General features: G+C 41.6%; 1 protein-coding gene across 1 annotated transcript in view; it reads right to left on the bottom strand.

Annotated features, from left to right (window-relative positions):
• LOC144755623 (polymeric immunoglobulin receptor-like) overlaps window positions 1–23,026 on the bottom strand; it is a 238,352-nt gene that overhangs the window by 194,612 nt on the left and 20,714 nt on the right. Inside the window, exon 2 of the mRNA XM_078644745.1 lies at window positions 21,314–21,652. Coding sequence (XP_078500871.1) covers window positions 21,314–21,652 — 339 coding nt within the window. The remainder of the gene's footprint in view (window positions 1–21,313; window positions 21,653–23,026) is intronic.

Genomic DNA, 23,026 nt, shown 5'->3' with positions numbered 1-23,026 from the left:
CATGCCTATCTACTCCCCACTGATTGATGCACCTGTTTCACCCGGACCATTTACTAGACATACGTCATCTGGCCCGACCAGAGAGCACCCCTAGTGAAAAGGACATATGCAATAATAACGAAGTGATCACTGTATCCTGTTAACAGAAACTTTAGCATGAAACAACCTGGAAAGAAAAGAATAGGAAATCGAAAATCAGTAGGCCACTGATGAACATGAACTTTTATTAAACAACGAACAAAGAAACGATAACATAACGTAATGATAAAACCTATTAATGTCCTAGAAACAAGAAAACGTTAGAAATATGCCAGTGGTGAGAGACCAGAAAAACAGTAAGAGAAACCAAATCACCCCTCGCTGTCCCACCGCCTGCCACGCCAAAAAAATCGATAGACTAGGGAAAATGCAAGTCAGTAGAACATCCGCCCCCACTCTGGAAACTTCCAAGGTGGGGCAGGGTTCCGGCTACGCCCAGCCGGGAGCAGCCCATATAAGGCAGGTCCTGCTGCCACGCCTCGGCCAGGAGATCCTAACGTAGGGTGTAGCCGGAGGAGAGGCCGAGACCAGCGGGACCCGGCCAGGGGATTGCCTTTACAACGCTGAACAGTTGCAGGGGGGGGGGAATGTCTCCTCGACCCTCCCCTCTCTCTCCCAGTCCGGCCGCGGTGGCCCTTGAGAGTTGCAGGTAGTCCCGCCACATGCTCTTCCGGTCCGGCCACCAACGGTCGGGGGGCCGAGGCCGACGGGATCCGGCTGCAGCCAATAAACCAAGAAACCCGTTCATGGGGCCAGAGCCAGGGGCGTCCGGCCGACATCTACCGGAAGCCCGGCCCGAAGACGGACGGGACACTTCTTCTTTCTTGTATAATTGCTGCAACAACCCTGGGGGGGGATGTCTTGCACATGCCTCCGACCCCCCCCCCCTCGTCCTCATCGCCTGGTCCGGCCATAACAAATCTCAAGCGAGACGCCGTGGGGTGCACTGGGAGGGAGAGACGGTGCGAACAGGCCTCTCCCGCCTCCCCAGGTGGAGGCTTCCCAGCTGCACCCTCAGCGCTCCAGGCGCCCGGAAAAGGGTTCTTCCACTGTGGCCATGCTGCAACGTCTCGCCCGGCAGGGTGGAGCCCGTCCGCTCATTTGACCCCGCGATCGCCAGTAGCTACCGAACTCTCAAAATGGCGGTCGACCTGGCAAGAGCGGGCCCAGCATAAAGAAATGGCCCGGTCACTGGTTGACTCCACCACCGTAGTCCTCCACGACCTTGAAGATTCTAGAGGAGCCGCGGGAGTCTCCGACCCCCGATGGGGAATGACTGCCATGATCACCCGTGGAGTGACGAAACTGTATCCGCGGGACGTCGGCGCCAGCCTCACTTTGAATTACTAGAATCCTGCAGACCTCACTTCCGGTGAAAGCACAGTGTGACCCGGTAGGAAAAATTGTTGCACCCCCTCCCCTTTTTGACTGATAGTTCAAACCACCGATCCTTTCCTTTGCTCTTTTAACGGAACTTTGGACTGCCTCCCCCTCTTTTACATTTTCTAGAGAAAACAAAACATTAACCACTACAATAACATAGCAGTTGACACCAGAACTGTTTTCAAATTGAAAACCAACAACATCTTCAACAGAATCCTTTTTGTTTCTGCTGTGACCCTGCTACAGCACAGGCATTGTCCCCAGCAGTAATTCTGCAATGCCGGTAAGAATAGCTGTGGTGCCTACTGGACTCACTCACCCCCGCGGCGCCCCACGCCGTTATTTGCTGGGCGGCACTTGCTAGACATCACTTTCGTGCCATCTAGATTTCAGCGCGTTCTGCTGCCTTGGAACTATTCGCACAACAGACCGCTACTGACAAGAATATTTCATTATTGGTGCTGTCAATTTCAATAAATCTATTGGATAATTCAAAAGAAATTGCCACGGTCTCTTCGTTGTTTAAATGTTTTTACTGTTTTTGTTTTGTTGTATATATTTATATGTTATTAAAGTTTTATATTCCTACTACTTTGTTGGAGTGCTATATATTTTTAATGTGACACATAATTGTAAAAACTTTGATGTACAAAGAGTGATTCCTGGAATCTTCCGCTTCAGGCTCGGTCCCCTCCCCAATCACAATACAGGATAGTTTTCAGATAGTAGGAACACGTGTGGTGTGACGGATCTCATCGGGTGTGGGCCTTGATCTACTATAACTCCTTTGAAGAGGGGTGATTCTTTACAGCTGGGGCCATAAACTACATCTGCAGGGCTAGCTGATAGCCTGGACAATCGGACACAGAGGAAGAGGAGTGTCAGAGGGTGCGGTAGTGAATAGGGCGAAAGGGAGGTGTCGGGCGGGCACAGTGTGATTCTCAGGGAAGAGCAGCGCAGATGGGGGGAGGTTTATTGCCCATGCATAAGACAGAGAGCGGGGGTGACCAGTGCCTGGGGAAGATGCTTGCGAGGGTGAGGAGCCATGCTACGAATCGACAGCGTGCAGAGAGTGGGTCTGGTCAAGACATCTAAAATGGCTGCCGTGCACGACAAAAGTGTGGCATTTCAAAAAAGGCAAGATGGCGCAGACAATGTTTTTCAACACTTCCTCATTTCCTTCGAATCGAACGTTAACAGACGTTGGGGCATATTACCAAAGTTAAGCGATATTTATCGCTAACGATGCTTACCAACGAATTTTTTACCGCTAAGCATCATCAGAAATTATCGAAGATAAACCTTGCTATTATCAAGGTTTATCACAAATGCGATAATAAACGGCCGCAATGCATGAATATCGCTAAAAACTCAGCGATATTCATACATTACCGAGCTAATGCTCTTAGCCATGTTATCCACCTCCCATTGGATAACATGGCTAAGAACTGCTCAGGGCAGGTGTTACTTTTTGGAGATATTCGCGCTTAGCGCGAATATCTCCAAAAGTTGGTAATAGGAGATAGATATCTTGCATGTTGTAATGCAAGATATTGTGGTATATGGAACTCATACCATAATCTCTCAGGAAAGCAGAAACTGATCCTTTTGGGACCGCCTAAAAAGGCCTAGGGGGTGAGGAGTACTCTACTTTGCCCCCTTTTCACGTTCCGAACTATTTTATTTTACTCTCTTCTGTAATTACACAAAATAGCAGCGATAAGATGCATCGGAGACACACAGTGAGAGAAAGGAGGCCGGAGATGAAGAAGAGATGTCAAATACACATTGGAGATAATATAGTGGCAGAAGGGAAGTAAATATGAGTAAACTTACCATGTAACATAAAAATGTTGCACTCTATACTATAAGTCTCATTTTATACTACAATCACTTCGCTACAACCTCATAAATTAAAAATAAAAATGAATAATGTCTCAAACAATTTTTGATTTCTAAATATAAATTTATTCTTCAGAATTTTCTAAATTTGAAAGAACTAGTAACATGTCCTCATCAGCAATGTCCTCATGAAAAGTCTCCAATAATGATTCTTGTAACTCTATGGTCTCCAAACACTCGATAAATTCGCCATCAAGAGATTGATCAAAAAAATCATTCAAGTCATCTCCTCCTTCTGACAATATTTCATTATTGGTGCTGTCAATTTCAATCAATGTAGTGGAATCATTCAAGTCATCTCCTCGTGACAATATTTCATTATTGGTGCTCTCAATTTCAATCAATGTAGTGGAATCATTCAAGTCATCTCCTCCTTGTGACAATATTTCATTATTGGTGCTGTCCATTTCAATCAATCTAATGGAATCATACAAGTCATCTCCTCCTTGTGACAATATTTCATTATTGCTGCTCTCAATTTCAATCAACGTAGTGGAATCATTCAAGTCATCTCCTTGTGACAATATTTCATTCTTGGTGCTGTCCATTTCAATCAATCTAATGGAATCATACAAGTCATGTCCTCCTTGTGACAATATTTCATTATTGGTGCTCTCAATTTCAATCAATGTAGTGGACAATTCAAAACAAATTGCCACGGTCTCTTCATTGTGAGCCATTTTATTTTGAAATTGCTTGCTGTAAATTGCAGAAAAAAATAATCACTTTCATTTATCGTTTTTAGTAATACATAATATAAAACTAACTTTATCAAGTATTTAGTATAACAGAAGGACTGCAAATAAATAACAGAAAACATTTTTCAAATTATCTTCAAGTGTACAACATAGTTCCCCTTACAAATTAACAACTCACCTTTTTAAAAGTAGGAAAAGTGTTAGTACTGTGTAAATCAAACACCAGAAATTCACCACCAAAAATTCCTCACAAATGTACCTCAGACAGTAGTATCACAAAATGGCTGTGGTTTCCTCTCATTTGACATATATACATAACCAATTAACTTTCATCACACACAAATACAAAACCAAAGTAACATTTTAATTGGTTCTAAATTTCAACACTTTCAAATGTGTTTTCCCCATGCAATTTTCCATAGGACATTTACATACGTCTACAGCCTGAATGGCTGAACGGAATTACACCAAACTTGGCAAAATGGTACATCAAACCTAAGAGGTCAGGAAGGATCTACTATGCCCCCTTATGGTCATTTCCCCCTTCGCTTTGACCTCCTCTTGTCTCTCAATCCTACCGAGAGACAAGATGGCGGCCGATACGGACTGTTTGGAATGGTGACAGACGACGGAGAACCAATCAGCTTCGCAAAGCTCCGTAACGCGAAAAGTACGCGAAGCGGAGCGCTGTTACAGATATATATCTTTTTTTGAACGTTAATTTCTCAAAATCCACTGGAGCACATATATTGAGACCTAGCAAAGGCACATCGGGCTACCAGTCCCTACAATTTTGCCAAGTTTCGTGCAAATCCATTCAGCTGTTCGATTATTATTATTTTTATTTTTTTTGGCCCCGCGGGGCCCTTTTAAAACCTCCACATCAAACCTAGGGGGTCAGCGAGGATCTACTATTCCCCCTTATGGTCATTTGCCCCTTCGCTTTGGCCTCCTCTTGTCTCTCGATCCTACCGAGAGACAAGATGGCGGCCGCTACGGACTGTTTGGAATGTTGACAGACGCCGGAGAACCAATCAGCTTCGCTTCACAAAGCTCCGTTGCGCGAAAAGTACGCGTAGCGGAGCGCTGCCCAGTCCGCTGTTACAGATATATATCTTTTTTTGAACATTAATTTCTCAAAATCCACTGAAGCACATATATTGAGACCTACAAAAGGCACATCGGGCTACCAGTCCCTACAATTTTGCCAAGTTTCGTGCAAATCCATTCAGCCGTTCGGGCTAAAAGTGAGGCCAACCGCCCTATGGAAATGAACATGGGAAAAACGCGTTTTGGGACCCCCCTTTTTTCTCGACCCCCCCTGGACGAACCCCCCCCCAATTTTCAGGGGCTGCTCAGAAACAAAATATGCCATTTTCCAGAAAATTTCAGCCAATTCCGTCCACAAACGCCAAAGTTATTAGACATAGAATTTTCAAAAAACCCATAGAGAAAAAATCCTAACTATATATACCTACTGGCGACCGCCAGTAGGTAATATATATATATATATATATATATCCAACAAAACAGGAACCACACTTTGAAGGAGTCCACAGAAAGTATAATTTCGCTCTTTATTTTGCATTATGGCAGCTTGCTGGCAAAGTCTTGTTCAGGATAGCCAAATCACCCAATAACAGCCGGACGCGTTTCAGGATGCAAAATCCTTTCCTCAGCGGCGTGATTGTCAGCATGAATGCAAGCGCAGAAACGACACACTTAAATATCGTCATCCCTCCCCTGTTAGGCGTGGCCTCACTGCGGCCTTGTGGGATGTGTAGTGCGCGTTAGTATTACCTCTGTGGGTGCGCTGTCAGTCCATGCGCTTTCAATCCATAATCCTGGTATACCGTCCTGATAGACATCTGCCCCGCTCTCCAGATGCCATAGAGAGCTTACATGCAAGCGCTTCCCTGTAAAGCGCCAGCCGTGCACTTTCTCCCCAAATTCGAACACCTGGGTGGCGGCGGGTCTCGTTCACGACTTGGGCAAGCCGTTAATTATCCAACAAAACAGGAACCACACTTTGAAGGAGTCCACAGAAAGTAAAATTTCGCTCTTTATTTTGCATTATGGCAGCTTGCTGGCAAAGTCTTGTTCAGGATAGCCAAATCACCCAATAACAGCCGGACGCGTTTCAGGATGCAAAATCCTTTCCTCAGCGGCGTGATTGTCAGCATGAATGCAAGCGCTGAAACGCCACACTTAAATATCGTCATCCCTCCTCTGTTAGGCGTGGCCTCACTGCGGCATTGTGGGATGTGTAGTGCGCGTTAGTATTACCTCTGTGGGTGCGCTGTCAGTCCATGCGCTTTCAATCCATAATCCTGGTATACCATCCTAATAGACATCTGCCCCGCTCTCCAGATGCCATAGAGAGCTTACATGCAAGCGGTTCCCTGTAAAGCGCCAGCCGTGCACTTTCTCCCCAAATTCGAACACCTGGGTGATGTCGAAGCGGGTCCGCCTCCGGCGGCGGGTCTCCTTCACGACTTGGGCAAGCCTTTAATTATCCAACAAAACAGGAACCACACTTTGAAGGAGTCCACAGAAAGTAAAATTTCGCTCTTTATTTTGCATTATGGCAGCTTGCTGGCAAAGTCTTGTATATATATATATATATATATATATATATATATATATATATATATATATATATATATATATATATATATATATAAAAACCTACTAGCTGTTGCCAGTAGGTAGTTACAGTTAGGACCTATTATCCATAGGAAATCCGCAACATTCTATTTGGAATAACTTTGGAGTCGGTTGACGAATCTTTGCAAAAACTGGTGGCCCTCTCCGGTCCGCTCCTATCCTGAAAGTCTTGAGGTGATTTGTCAAGCGGGGGCTGAGTAAAAAGGGGGTCCTAAAACGTGTTTTCCCCATGCAGTTTTCCATAGGAACCGTTAATCGCGGCTACAGCCCGAACTGCTGAACGGAATTACACCAAATTTGGCAAAGAGGTAGGCTTGATTCAGACTTGTGTAAATTCGTTCAGTAGTTACTGAGAAAATCAAAAGTAAAATCATAGATATATCTATGGCCGCGGTGGATCTGCGCAACCTGAGAGCACCCTGAGCGCACCCTTACGATCACGAGCTACATGCTAATTGGCTGTCAACTGTTTGTTAACATTCCAAACCAGGAAGTGTTGGCAGCCATTTTGTGCCTCGGTAGAAGCGAGGCTCAAGAAATCAGTGGAATAAGTGCGCATAACTTATAAAATGGGGCAGGGTAGAAATATCCTGATCCTCTAGACCTGGTTAGGGGGTCCCACAAGGATCCCTAGGGCCCCAAAAAAATGTGCACAGGGTGTGCGGATCTGCCGTAAAAAAAACATTAAAATGAAGCGCGGTCTCCCGCGCTTGTTTAAAAATTAGCCCCGGGGGGCCCAAATCCTGGAGACAAAAAAAATAATTTATTGGGGGGCTCAGAGGGGGCCTGGTAGCCCCTGGGATTGCCATCACCCGAGGCTTTTTATATTGTGGGAGGGGGCTGGGTGGCCCTCCTCTTGGATTTGTCAAATGCCCTGTGGAGCGCAACCCCCCAGGGGGATTCCTGCAGTGTCTCGGGGTGCCCACCCCTGGGACACTGCTGTTTGCTATCATAGTGCGGAGCTGAGTCTCCAGCCCTGTCATAGCAATCTTTGTTTGGATTTTCTGTTTCTATATGCAAACTAGATTGGTTTTCCACATGGGGAGCTGCATATTAGCAGCTCCCCGTGTGGAAAAGCAATGCCAGCTCCCGAAGGACTCAGGGAGTAGTCTGGGACTGTGTGGGGCATTGAGACTCCCCCCCACAGGCCCTAACATTGCATATAGGCCCCGGGGGATGGGGTTCCCGGGGAGAATAGAAATTAGTGATAGGGGGTATTTTTTTTATTACGAGGAAATTAGGACTTTCACACCCAGCACGGTGCTCAGCGCGGGCCCATGATGTGCACGCGCTGGGTGCGAGAGTACCAGCATGGACCCTTGGTGTGGACGCGTTGGGTGCGTGACTCCAAGGAAAAAAAAGTAATATTTTTCAGATATCTATCAAGCTTATGTGATTAGATCTTAGGTGGCTCTAAAAAGAGCCCTTGTGTTTATTAAGAGATTTTGGTACCTACAAGCACGCACCGATGCAGAATCTAAGGTTGGTGAGGAAGACTCTGTTACCCTCATCTGTAAAATGTACACTATCTCTCCTATAGATGCCGTCCATATTAAAACGCAGATTGTTGTGGTAAATGGATCCCATCCTATAATCTCGGAGAAAAGCAGAAACTGATTAATTGACATGTTTTCTAGCTTTCTCAATCTGTGGACAAAATTGATTGGGCCAGTTCCATTTCTGCCTTTGGCATATGTTAAAATAGACAAAGGCAGTTTGGGGGAAAAGTGACATCAATTCTCTAAAGGTGTCTTTCATAAGCATTGCCAGACCTACCCCAGTCAAAGTGCGTAGGTCATTGCCACCACAGTGCACAATTATGAGATCAGGGTGTTGGAGATGCAAAAAGGAGTTAACCAATGGCATCAATTGGTGTCACTTTAACCCTCTCTGTCCAATCCATTTAATGTCTACATTTGGCAAAGCTAAGTCTTTGTCAATGTCTCTATTTTCTGCATACCTTTGGCTCCAGAAAATATAGCTGTGTCCCACAATCCACACTCTAAGCATCTTAAAGGGAGGTCTCGATGTACTCAGAAGGTGTCGGAATGTGAAATGGCAGTTTGAAAAGTAAGCTTTTTCTAAAATGGTGAATAAGATGCGGTTTTGAAGAAAGAAGAAAATGATTGGCTGTTTGAGAACATTGTACACTGAAAAGTAGGGTGCATGTTTCTCTTTTTGAAAAGCATGTTTCTTATTGGTTAACAAAAACTGTTTGAAAGGAACATTACATACGATAAGCTGATATTTTGAAAAGTCAAGCACACTTGCTGTTTGGATTAGCAACATTGTGTGCTGAAGTAAGCAGATTGGGGTAGGGTTCAAACTTATGTCAATTGAAAGTGTTGAAATGTGTAACCAATAGAAATGTGTGTTAGCTTTTCAATTAATGTGGGAAGCAATGTGATTTGATATTTACATGTATATGTGTACAGATTGAGAGGGAAATTTTGCCATTTTCTGGTTTTCCTAAGATCAGTGCAGTACAGAGATTTTGATTAAGAAAATCTTGTGTGACTGACATAGTTCTTAATCTACAAATCAATTTGAAAGGTGGGTTATTAATTTGAGAGGGCTTGTATGTGTTGCCTTTGTTTTTAATAAGAGTAATGTGTTTATTCTGCTAAAGTGCAGGGAGTAGTCTTGTTTGTCTAGAATGACATTGGGGCATATTAACAAGGGCCATTTCATCACAATGTTTGGTTTTGAAAGCCAAAAATGCAGCGAAAATTACATCGCCCTATTTACTATGCGGCTCTAACATGCATTACTGCATGTTAGCAGCCGCTTTGCTAACGCCTCGCTTTGCATCTCCAATGAGTTGCAATGTAGGAGTTCCCAGAGGCAAGGTAGGTGTTCCTATGACAATATAACATGGAAGAGGACGTTACCATAACAGCGTTGTATTTACAAGGCGGCTTTGGACTTAAGGAGCGATAGCAAAACTCACGCTAACCGTGGTTTATGCTGGATCCTAACGTGTGTTCTGAAGTTGACTTAAGCATGCTTAATATGTGAGATGGATTGACATGTTAAGTCCATATTCTCATATTAACAAGGTTTTCACTTGCGAACATTAATTATCGCTGTATTTTCCATGATAATGGTGCTTGTCGCCGATATAGCTGAATTTTTTTATTGCTTTTGGAAAACGAGTTGGTAATACCGCACCGGCTCGGCGATGAAATCCAGGGATAGCTGGTGATAGGATAAACAGTGCTAGGTGGACTTTGCATGCATTATCGCACATTGTTTTTAATATGCCGCTTCATGTGTTTGTTGACAAATAACTGCTTTAAAATCTGTTATTTTGTGAAGTTTTAGTAGCATTAGAAGGCAGTCATTGCTTTTGCATTTGCACAATTAGTGATGCTTTGAGAGTAAAGTGCACTATTGAAATGTGTGGAATGTGTGCTGTCATATTACTTCTTCCAGACTAGTAAATGTGTTTTTGTAAAGTCCAAGGAATCGTGTTGCTTGTCAAAAATCACATTGTGAGTCAGTGTGCATTTGGGAACTATTGTCAGAGAAGCATTTGGGTATTTCATGTCTTTGCAAATACATAACTGCTTAAAAACCTATCCTGTGCAGGGAGTAGTCTTCCTTTTCTAGAATCACATTAGGGCATATTAACAAGGGTCATGTCACCACATTTTTTACTTTAAAAGCCAGAAATGTGGCGGACCTATTTACTATGCAGTGCTAACATGTATTAACGCATGTTACTAGCCGGTTTGTTAACGTCTTGTCTCGCATCTCCAATGACATGCAATGTAAGCGTTGCCAGAGGCAAGGTATGGGTTCTTATGACAATAGAACATGGAGGAGGGTAGTACTACAACAGTGTTGTATTTACAAGGTGGCCATGGATTTTAGGAGCAATAGCAAAACTCATGCTAACCATGGTTTTTGTTGGATCCTAACGTGTGTTCTGAAGTTGACTTAGGCATGCTTAATATGGGAGGTGAATTGACATGTTAAGTCTACACTGTTATATTAAGAAGCTTTTCACTTGCGAACATAAATTATCGTTGTATTTTCTTCGATATTCATGCTTATCACAGGTATAGCTAGATTTCTTATCGACTTTGGAAAACGCGTTGATAATACTGCGCTGACTCGGCGATGAAATCCAGGGATAGCTGGCGAAAGGATAAACAGCACTAGGTGTGCTTTGCGGGTATTATGGCAAATTCTTGTTAATATGCCCTTCATGTGTTTGCTGACAGATAACTGCTTTAGAATTAGTACATAAGTACTCATACAGTAATCCAGGGCCTAAGCACTTGGACTGGTACGAAGTCATATGCACAATGCATGTCGTCATCTAAATACCTACACACATGTGTTTCAGGCCTACAATTCCTTCGTCAGTATCCATACACTGCTACAAACACTCTATCAGTGTTTGTATTTCTATACAGTTATGTATACACTTTGAATTACAATTTTAATTAATAATATTCAAAAAAAGTGGTTAAATGGTTTTTATATAGAATGTGTTTGTATTGTAATAGAAAAGTATAATTTATAAATGTATTTAAATACATTTATTTATGTTAATTTTTACAGATATTGTTCATCATCATTGAAATAAAGTTATCATGCCTGAAAAATTGAGAAAGAAAAAAGGACTCCTAAAGGACAATTATTTGAAGAAACTTCAACAAAAATCTTCTGGTAAGATAACAAAGGATTTTATTAAAAAACTTTCGAAGCCCACAAATAGTGTGCAGAATGTGGAAACTAGTGACAAAAATTCAACCAGAAAAAATGATATGAGTAATAGGAAAGGAAAAAAAGTAATTTTGAAGTCAAAGGATTTGTTGTATGGTAAAAGAAGGCAAAATCAATATAAAGAAATTTTTATTTTTTTTATAATAGAGTGCTTCTTAACTTGCTGAAAGAGGTGAAAAAACATAGAAAAAGAGCACTTTGTTTTATAAAAAGAAGAATTATATTGAATCCATTGTTGAAAAGGCCTGTGAATTAAAAAGGAAACTATTTTAGTTTTAAACAGAATTCGATCACACAGTTCAAGTTCAGAGCCTTTCTTTAATGAAGAGAGTTATTTTCAGACCAATGGTTCATTGCATGCAGTTGATACCAGTGGTCGAGCTTATGAGGTTAGAAATGGTTGTCCAATTGAGAAAGAGAAAAGGGTTACCAGGAATGCAGAAGAAGTGTTAGCTGATGAAGTTCTAGGCAGACGTCCTAAAGCCCCAGTGTACACTTGGGATTGCAGTGGTATTTGTAGTGCACAACAAGAATCTATTGATATTTTACCCAATTTCCTATGACAATACAGTAAAAAAAAGTGTTAAACAAAAGATTAAGATGTTGCAAGGACTAGCCCCTTGCAGAGTGAGAAAAATACTGGTTTGCAAGGTCATTCTCTGGCTTGTAGTTCTAGGAAAGTATGTCAAAGTGTTTTTCACCATTTCAGGATGTTAGCAGTACATCATAATCAAATGCGAAAGTTAGTCAGAAGATTGTATTATGCAAAAAGTCCAGCACTAAAATTAAATGAGTTGAACAGTGCTCTTTTGCGTGGGGCAGTTTCAAATGTGAAGAAGATTTGTGATGACATTGAGTTTTGTTACTTTGGTCCTGAACAAGAGAATGCAGAAACTGAGACATTAATAGAAGAAAATGCTGAAGAAAATTTGCAACATAGTACTACCAGAAATTTTGAGGAAGAAATTGCAAAGTTTAAGGTAATTTCAGGTGAAAGGCCAAATTATTCTTGTATTTGTTGTCGCTGTACTCACTATAAAAATCAGACTAGGAGTGTTGATCTGTATTTAAAAAGTGAAAGAGAAAATAATGATATGTGGAAGGAATGTGCAACTTATTTGTTGGTAGAGAATTGTTTTGAATTGGGTTCTGATCAGCATATTTGTAAATATTGTTAAAATAAATTAGATGAGAACAAAATGCCTGCTAGAGCTGTCCATAATAATCTAGAGTTGGTAACTATTCCTCCTGAACTTATAGATTTAAATACCTATGAGTCTATTCTCATTCAATGTGTGCACCCATTTCAGGCTATTGTTCATATGTAGCCTAAAACAGGTAAATTGCCTCCTTCGGATTTACAGAGAGGATAAAAAGGAAGAGTTGTATATTTACCTCTAGATTTAAAGAAAAATATTGAAACTATTGGTGTAGAGTGTGTAGAAAATGAACCACTAGTTATTCTAGTTAATGGCGTGCCTACTAAGAGTAAGAAAATCTGGCAGGAATTAGTGTATGTTAGAAAAGTATAAAAGGCAACCTTCTATCTACTAAAAAATAATGAGTACTATGTATATGGTAGAAGAAGAAATACTTTTTGCAGAAGATACTGAAACATCAAGTGAGCAAATTGAAAAAGTGGACATATCCAGAAATGAAGAAAAATATGAACCTTACACTGTACATCCACTTCATTCAAAAGAAGTGATGGGGAATGCTATTGAGTTATTCCAAATGAAAAAAGTGAAGGGAAGTCCCATGTGTGTATGGGAAGAAAGCTTGGAAGCTCGTTTTTTTCAGCAGTTATTCCCAACAGGAAAAGGAGGACTGTATGATGAATGACCTGTGCATATTCCTGCATCTGAATATCGGACAACAAGATTCTATGCAGAAGATCCAAGATTTCGACAATGTATTCCATATATATTTCATCTTTTGTTTGAGAGTGACTTGTCTGGACTTTCATATGCAGTCAATCACATATTGAACATGGGAGTACATTTGCAAAATGTTTCTGCAAAGGACTTTATGGATAAAGTCCACCAGAGAGATGATCATTTAGAATCTCAGCTGATTAATCTGATGGCATGTCAGCGTGGCACTAATGAGTATTGGTATCTTCGTCATGGAGAACTTAAATGTATGCTAAGGAACTTAGGAACTCCTACATGGTTCCTTACCCTAAGCTGTGCTGAATACGCTTGGGATGATTTACTTGAATTTCTTCGAGAGGCAAATTCCAATATAAAAAATATTGAATACAAGACACCTGGAGAATTGTGCTCTTTGGATCCAGTTAATGTATGCAGGTATTTCAGTCATAGAGTTGAAGCTATGATGTCTTTTATCTGCAATAAAAAATATCCTCCTCTTGGAGAAGTTGTGGATTTCTTTTGGAGAAAGGAGTATCAAGCAAGAGGTGCTCCTCAGATACATATGCTAATATGGATCAAGGATGCCCCCAAATTTGGAGCAGATTCGGATGATACTGTTTTGTCTTTTATTGAAGAATATGCCACATGTGCTGTAGCCAAAAGCACAGAAGAAAACAACTTAAGACAACAAGTCTTACGATTCCAAAGCCATCGATGTGGAAAATACTGTTGACGAAAGTACAAGTCTAAGGAAAAGTTTTTATACCAAATGTCGTTTTGGATTTCCACGTCCTGTAATATCCAAAGGAAGAGTAAACAGTTTTGCTATGCGACATACCATCACAAGAAAGTCTCCAAAAAATACCTACAATTTGAGAAGAAGCGAAGAATATTGAATACAATCAGGTTATTCTGTCAATGTGGAATGCTAACATGGATATTCAGTATGTTGCGGACAATTCAATTGCTGTTGCTCGATATGTAACGTCCTACATTACAAAATCAGAAAAGACGGAATCAAAAGAAATGTGGGAAGCGATTTCTCACGAGAAAAGCCTAAGTAAGAAATTATACAGTTTCAGTTTGAAGATGTTATTCCATCGTGAAATCGGAGTGTATGAATGCTCAGAACGGTTATCATATGCAAGTCTATACTCAAAATCTAGAAGAATTACTTGGATGAGTCTAGGTCTTACTGCAAATTGAAATCGGGTACTTAAATCTGTTCAAGAAATCGAATATTTAGCAGAAAAAGATCCAGGAAGTACAGATATTCTGAAAACGAATATGTTGGACACATATTACCCAAACAGAAGTCATCCTCTTGAGAACATGTGTCTCTATGAAGTGCTGCAAAACTACACTTTTAAACGAATACTACAGAAAACATCAATGAAGGAAAATATGCAGTTATTGGTTCCAAAGAATGTTTCGTGAAACAAAGAAAAGGAAATTTAATGAATCACAGAAAATTGAGTTGCGAAACTGCTGATAAAAGAGAATTTTACTATTTAGCCTTTTGCAACAGTTCAAACCGTGGTGTTCAGAATTGGAATTACTTGGAGATTTTCAGAGCTATGAGGATTCCTTCAATGCTTGTAAATATACTATAGAATGTACTGTTTTTGCAAATTATATGAAAATGTTGAACAATGAAATTGATCAAGATGCTACTATTGCAGCTGAGATTGCTAGAGACAGTTCTCAAGACAGTCAAACTTCTGCTCCGCTGAGTCAAGATCCACCTGGATAACCAATTGTTGAAAATTAAGCAGCAACTGCCATGAATGAGGTGGAAAAAGCAATGCATCAAGCTCATGAAGATATTATGGACTTAGCAAACTTGGAAGAACAACTAAATGTTCAACAGAAAGAAATATATAAGCAAGTGAGAGAAAGATTGAGCATGGATTACTTCATGAAAAGAAGAATGCACATGCACATATTCAACCTATCCGAATGTATGTCAGTGGTCAAGCTGGAACAGGAAAACGTTTCCTAATTAAAGTAATGACCAGTTATTTACATTAAAAAACAGACTCACATTTGTCTTGTATTGTAACTGCTCCAACTGGGTTGGCAGGACATAACATTAAAGGAATTACATTGCATCGTTTACTTATGCTACCTGTGGAGCATGAAAACAAATTGGAATATCATAAGTTATCTGGAGATGCAGGTTATGAAGTTTCAAGAGTGCTTAAAAAATAAAACTTCTGATTATTGATGAGGTAAGCATGGTCTCAAACTTAGGGGCCCATTAGGATGTCGGGCGGATTGCCCCGGCCAGGTTGGCGGTAGCCACCGCCATCCTGGCGGGGCAATCCGCCCGACATCCTCACTCGTTTCCCCCCCCCGCCATATTAGTTTGGCGGGGGGACCTCGGCGGACTGAAAGACCGTCCGCCGCTTCTCCGCCCCGGTCGCCTTGCGGCCGGGGCGGAAAAGGAATAATATGGTGGCGGTGTCTATCAGACACATTAAATTTTTTTGCGGGAGTTGCGCACACACCGTGTCGAATACTTATATGACGTCAAGCGGAAACGCGCGAGCGTCGCATAGCATAATACATACATGTCGCGCATGGGCCAAGAGTCGCGTACCAGTCGCATAGCAATCGCGCAGAGAAATACGCACCAAACGCACACCATACGCGGATCCTACACAACAATCCTGAAATGGCAGCTAGGTTCTACGCAGTAATCGACGAAGATGCGATTTGGGTGTGCGACTCCAAAAAATTGTGGACAAAAAAAAACAATAAAGAAAATCTTATAAATATATTTAAATAAATATAAAATAAAAAAATATGGAATTTCAATATTTTTAAAAACAATTTTTTTCCAATTTATGGTACAAATATGTAAAAAAATATCTAAAAATAAATAATTTAAAAAATGTATCAAAAAAATAAATATAACAATTAATACATTTAAAATTGTCATTGAAAAAACCTTTGAAATTCACTAAAAAAAATTGATTTCAGACATATTATAGTTAGAAATTAGCATTTAAAAAACCTTTGAAATTAACTGAAAAAAACATAGGTTTCAGGCCTGTTAATTCACTGAAAAAAACCATAGGTTTAAGAGGTGTTATAGTTAGCTGGCCATTTCACTCGTACAAAACCATTGAAATTCCTCCGTTATATAACTCGCTCGCCCGCAATCCACTGCTGATGATGTCACATATTACATTATTCATGACATGGTCAGTGTCATCACTGAGGATATCACTGATGACATCATCCACGTGACAATCAGATACACCTAATCATACACTTGTATAACCTTTCATCACTCACTGGACTACTGCAACAGTTTGTATGCAGGAACATGTATGCATAAGCTGCAGATGGTCCAGCATGCAGCTGCCCGACTGGTACTGAGATGGCCCAGGAAATCATCTGCTTCAGCGGCATTGGACGCCCTACACTGGTTACCTATCCACAAGCGTGTGCTGTTTAAGGTCCTAGTTATCACCGTGAGGGCCTTTCACGCACGAGGGCCCAAATATCTTCAAAAGAGTTTTAGGCGATACTGTCCAGCCCGTGACCTGAGATCCTACAATGCAAACCTGCTAATCATTCCCACCTTTAGACTGATCACAAAGGGAGGGAAATCTTTGGCAGTTATAGGATCCAAGGCTTGGAATCAACTCCCCCCCTTCTCCGCCAAACCGCCTCTGAATCAGTCTTTATGAAACTGCTTAAGACTTGAATCTAAAGTCTTCTAGACACACAGTGTAAAACTCTTATTTGAATGTGTGGCTCCACCTGACAAGAGCAGTTGACCAGCTTTTTTCATCAATCTGGTATTCTCTTTCAGCGCCAAGATAGTGGGCTATACAAAAACAACTTTATATTACATTACATTACATTACATTACATCACTCACTATAAAATTTAGAGTGCCATGCTTAAACCATTGATACACAAATAAAAGTTTCTGAAAACCCACTCAATGATTCCTAGCTCTACAATCACATGTAAACACTTACCTATAAATTCAGTCATACATGTTGCCAAAGATCCATAGAAAATTATTAAATATACTTATACACCTATATCAACATTACCCACCAGCACACATTTTATTGACGTATACAGTCATCCTACTCACTTATAGAAACAATTGATCATACTTACATTTAGTCAGCTACACACTTATACAAACACCACTTTATTTATTCATACTTAGTGACTTACAAAATCACTATTACAAGTGAACATTTATCTATACAGTCACTCATACAAGCACTGGTCTTATGTATACTTATTTATATACAACAACTGTCACATACACTGCGTTTTATATTTCTACTTTGTTGAACATATATCATTGAGAAATATATTTACTCAACAACACACCCATAAAGAGATTCACTCACCCAATCAACTGTTTTGACATGCAGTCTAAACCTCCTATATCTACTAAATCAACTCTTTACACATCTTTGGACTGTCACACACCTCCCATCCAACTACACACACATTCACTCTCCTATAAAAATACTCACTTAACTATTAAAAAACTAAGATACAGTTTCACATAGCTAATAACCAACTTATACACTAGTTTATACAACAAGAGACAGAGTGATACAGATATTCACACAGTTAAATCACTATCCCATATATTTAGTGAGACACTTGAAATTAGTCACTTAGACAGTCAATCACAGTGCTACTAAATCCTCCATCGAGACACTTATACATCCACTCAGTCTTCAATGCAGATTGGTATATATATAATACTTATTTAAATATCAAACCAAACCACATTCACTGGATGATATCATCAGTGATGTCATCAATCAATCAATCAATCATGGACATTTGTATAGCGCGCTACTCACCCGGTAGGGTCTCAAGGCGCAGTGATTTCATTTGAGATGTCATCAGTGATGGCATCAGTGATGTCACTGACCATGTCATGAATGATGTAGTATGTGACATCATCAGCAGTGGATTGCGGGCGCACGAGTTACAGTTAGTACAACTAACTATAACGGAGGAATTGCAATGGTTTTGTACGAGTGAAATGTCCAGGTAACAATAACACCTCTAAAACCTATGGTTTTTTCAGTGAATTTCTAAGGTTTTTTAAATGCTAAATCCTAACTATGACAGGCCTGAAACCTATGTTTTTTTCAGTCAAAAAAATAAATAAATATATATATATATATATATATATATACATATACATATACATATATATAAATATATATATATTTCGGCTGTGCGCCTTTTTCAATGTGCCATGCTCAGTGAGAAGCATGTTGTTTAAAAACATATCAATCTAAAGGAGATGATGGATGGAGCGCTGAAACTTTTCAGACACTCAAACCCAGTCACAGATCTGGGTTGAATCCATCATCAACTGGGGTGGCGAAGTGAGCTAAAGAATGATGATGGATGCAACCCAGATCTGTGACTGGGGTGAGTGTCTGAAAAGTTTCAGCGCCCTGGCCATCATCTCTGTGTGTTTCCTTTGTTTGCCCTAAGTTGGCACGGTATGCCCGGACGTGGGTCCCTTGCTCACTTTTCCACTGGATTCAAGCTAGCCTGGCTGAAGAGGGGTGTTACCCTGAAACTGGTCCGAGGATGCTTGTTTCTGGTCCAGGGAAGACATAGCTTGGCAGTTCGGACTGGACTGCTTGCATGAGGCACAGGGCCAAGACTGATTTGCACATAGCTGTGTCTGAACTGGGGTGGCAAAGTGAGCTAAAGAATGATGATGGATTCAACCCAGATTTGTGACTGGGGGTGAGTGTCTGAAAAGTTTCAATGCTCTGTCCATCATCTCCTTGTGTTTGCTTTGTTTAAAAACATAGAACCACAAATTCATTGCATAGTCATTTCAAAAAATCAATGACGGACTACTTGGGTATGTTGTTCATGATTCACAATTTCTTTGGTGGCCATCTTAACACTATCAACATTCATAGCATTTGTGCATATTTGCATTTTCTAAGTCAAATTTAAATCCATTATGAAATCATAAAGTGCTCAATTATACATTGATTCATCTTGTGTTTAACGTGGCCTATTTCCAATGGATCTAATAGTTTTCTATAATCATATTCATAATTATTCATTTTTGGCAGCCATCTTATACTGTTTTTGGTCACAGAGGTACATATCTTTCATTATGGTTCAATGAAATGCTGTGTGAAGACATATTAACAGAATAACTTTGCTCAATCACACCTCAATGGGCCTACATATTCAATCAATTATTGACTCGTCAAACATGGTCCACATTATTATGCTAACATATAGCACTCAGAATACCCTGTTCATTGAGGTTTGAATACTCATTAAAGTGCTATGTGACGACACATAATGCATTTTAAGAATATTTATAAGCAACATGATAGCAAATTTATGTGGAATAAGTGTTGACTGGTCATGATTGGGTAGAAATGTCAATGTGTCGTCACATAGCACTTGATCCTTAATTAATGACCTCGATGATATAATTTAAGTTGATATTCTGCATTTGATATCTTTGGAGGACAATGCAAAATACTCAATATTTTGTTAGAACACTGTCACTTAATCGGCCTGTCTCAGGGTCTATCTCTCTCCTGGGCCTGGTTCTCCTTCTGGGTGTATCTCTCCTTCTGGGCTTGTCTCTTATCTCACGGTTGTCTTTATTGCTGGACCCGTCTCTCCTCCTACTTCAGAGCCTGACTAGCCTCTTGGGCATGTCACTCTCCCTTAGGCCAGCCTGATGCCATGGGCCTGTCTCACCCCAGGAGTGTCTAATCCCCAGTACCTGTCTCTCCTCTCCTCTTGGCACTGGGATTGCCCTTTCCCTGTTTATTCTCTCCCCTGGGTATATCTCTCCACATGGACCTGCCTGACATTTTGGGTCTGCCTTTCAACAGGTCCAGTCTCTCCCCCTGGGCTTATTTGTCACCTCGCCCTATCCTCTGGACTTGTCTCTGTTCCTAGGCCTGTCTCTCTCCTGGGCATGCCTCAACACCTGTGCTTATCTCTACTTACAGGCCTGTCCTCCTGAACCCTTTCTGTGCCCCTGCACACATCTCTCCGTGCAGGCCTGTCTTTCCACAGGATCTGTCTCTCCCCCTGGCTTGACTTTCTCCCTGGAACAGTCTCTCCCTCTAGGCTTGCTCCTACCACAAGCCTTGCTTTCTTCCTAGGCCTAACTCTGACCATTAGCCTGTTTCATCCAAGGGCTTGTCTCTCCTTCTGGACCTGTCTGTCATTGAGCTTATCCCAACTCCAAGGCCTGTCTCTAGTCCTGGACCTGCTTCTCCTCCTTGGTCTGACTCCTCACAGGCTGGTCCCCTTACCTCCCACCCCCTCCCTCACTGGCCATGGGGCTTGCCTCTCCTCCTGCGCCGGTCTCTCCTTCTGGGCCTGTCTGTCAACACGGGTTGGTAAATCCTCTCCGATCTGTCCATTGTCGGATCAAGGTGGGTGGGGGGCACCCTCATCTCTTAAATGCTGCCATTGCATGGCAGTCACCTATGACATCGCCAGTACCCTGCCCCCACTGCCATGGGGTGGCAAAAGCAGGTGCCGCAATGGGCGGCCATAGGTCTAGGTACACCACTGGGTCTCTCTCTCCTTCTATGCCACTTTTCCACCCTTAGCTTGTCTCACACCCCTGTGTCGCTCTCACGTTGTGAAAAGTTATATTTCTAGCCCACTCTACCGGTATATCCCCTTGACTCTACTGATTGCTATTCACAGTACTTTAGCTTCTGACATTGTTAGTACATCCCAGATAATTACTGTGTGCAAGTGAACTCAAGTCAGGAGAAGTGACCTAGTGACTAGAGCTATCGACTTTGGAATACGAGGAAGCAGGTTCGGATCCCAGTCTCCTTTCGCCATCACCTGATCCAGGGCAAGTCACTTAAAATGGGGGGCATGTGTTACAAAGCGTGGTTCTGTTTGAAAGCGCTCTGATGCCTTTATGCCCGGATGGCACTATAAATAATTGCCAAAAAAGTGAAAATCTTCACCGAAGAACATTACCAATCACCACCACCAGCAGGATCCTATTCAGCACCTCATGTGCGTTCCCGTTCCATATCCGCCAGCAGTACAGGCCGGTGTCCCACTCCCGGAGGTCCCTGATTCTGACTGTGGCTGACGCCCTCATGCGGTTGTTGGACACCATGCTAGCTCTTCCCTGATATCGCCAGCTCGTGGCCCCTCTGCTGTCCACCACGTCGTCGCAGAGCTTCTCTGTCATCTGTCGGCACCAGGAGCTGATGTAGTTCATGTGCAACCTTGGGTCATATCCAGCAGTCACCGTGACGATGCCGCCGAGGGTGCCCGTCTGCTCATAAACACCACTGTTAGATCCATAGCCTGCCAAGAACAAGCATAACACAAGGGTTAGCATGGAGACTTCCCAGACTATGCCAAATCAAGGCTTAGCCCCATTGCCCGGTCCTCAGATATCATGAAATATTACCTTTTCTCGTACTTTCGGGCAGATTTACAAGCCCCTTGCGCCTCTTTTACGCTGCCGTTGCGTCACTTTTGTGATGCAGCGGCGGCGCAAAGCCAGCGCCATGCTGCGGGGTATTTACAACATGACGCATTTGGGAGATGCATCATGTTGTAAATCCCTGCGCCACATGTAGGCATTCTGGCGTAGGGGGGGGGGTTCCGGCGCAGGAAAACCTCCTAAAAGTAGTTGAGTGAAATCCACAAGATTTCACTGAGTCACTTTTAAGGCCATGCTGCGTCAAAACCCTGCTCCTGCTTAAAGCAGGCATAAGGATTGACGCAGCATGTTAGGGTTAGGGCACCCCCGAGCCTTGCTGGAGCGGCGTCGTGCTTGCAACGCAACTCCGGCAATGCGCCGCCTTTCTGACGGGGGATGCGACGCATCTCTGCCCATCCGTGTACTACGGTGTGCCGCATTGTAAATGCCTTGCAAAGCTAAGGAGTTAGGTCCTGGGACATGGAGTAGGCTGGACCATATATATTTCAAACAACACACACAATGCCTACACCATTCTTACTTTCAAACAATATACTTAAGGAACAAACAAAATTAATTCTTAGTTTGTCCGGGTACTTTTATTTATACCCTTTGAATTATCAAATTCTTTTTATAGTTTTCTTTATCGTTTTTGTGTATGAAAAGGAACACTAATACATTCAACAAAATCTACACATATAGACAACAATATTTACAAACACATATTTATAATCCACATCTTCATTAGACAAAATACATCCTACGTGTACTAGTTTAAACAAACAAATAGTGAATCTTTGTGAGTTATATATTCAAATGACAAATCAATGTCCAAAACAATGTCCAAACAATTCAAAGACAAAGTCCTTCCTAGATTATGTCTGAAAAGGATAGACTGTCGTTCACAGAGAGTCATATTCAGGACTTAATTGCTTCTTCCCCTTTCTCTAATATTACACTCAGTACTTCTGCGAAGCAGCAGAATGAATCAGACAAACTAATCAGGTTGCACAAGAAACACATTAGGACAGAACTCCAAGAACATTTTCTCCTGAAACACCTTAGGGGAGGCACCATCCCCTGGGGTCTCCAGGTTAAAAATGTCCCGGTGATATTTATTGAGGACGCAGAATACAAAAAAGGCTTCAGCTGCATTAACACTAAGTGCAGCCGCGATTTGATGGTTCATACTATTGAAACAGCACAGAGACTTTGTCTTAAAGAATCACAGGAAATAGAAGACTTGACTCAAG

This window comes from Lissotriton helveticus, chromosome 5_1 (assembly GCF_964261635.1).
Source record: "Lissotriton helveticus chromosome 5_1, aLisHel1.1, whole genome shotgun sequence".
In the NCBI taxonomy this organism is placed as follows: Eukaryota; Metazoa; Chordata; class Amphibia; order Caudata; family Salamandridae; genus Lissotriton; species Lissotriton helveticus.
Note: the sequence above shows the minus strand (reverse complement) of the source record. Positions and strands in the feature narration are given on the sequence as shown.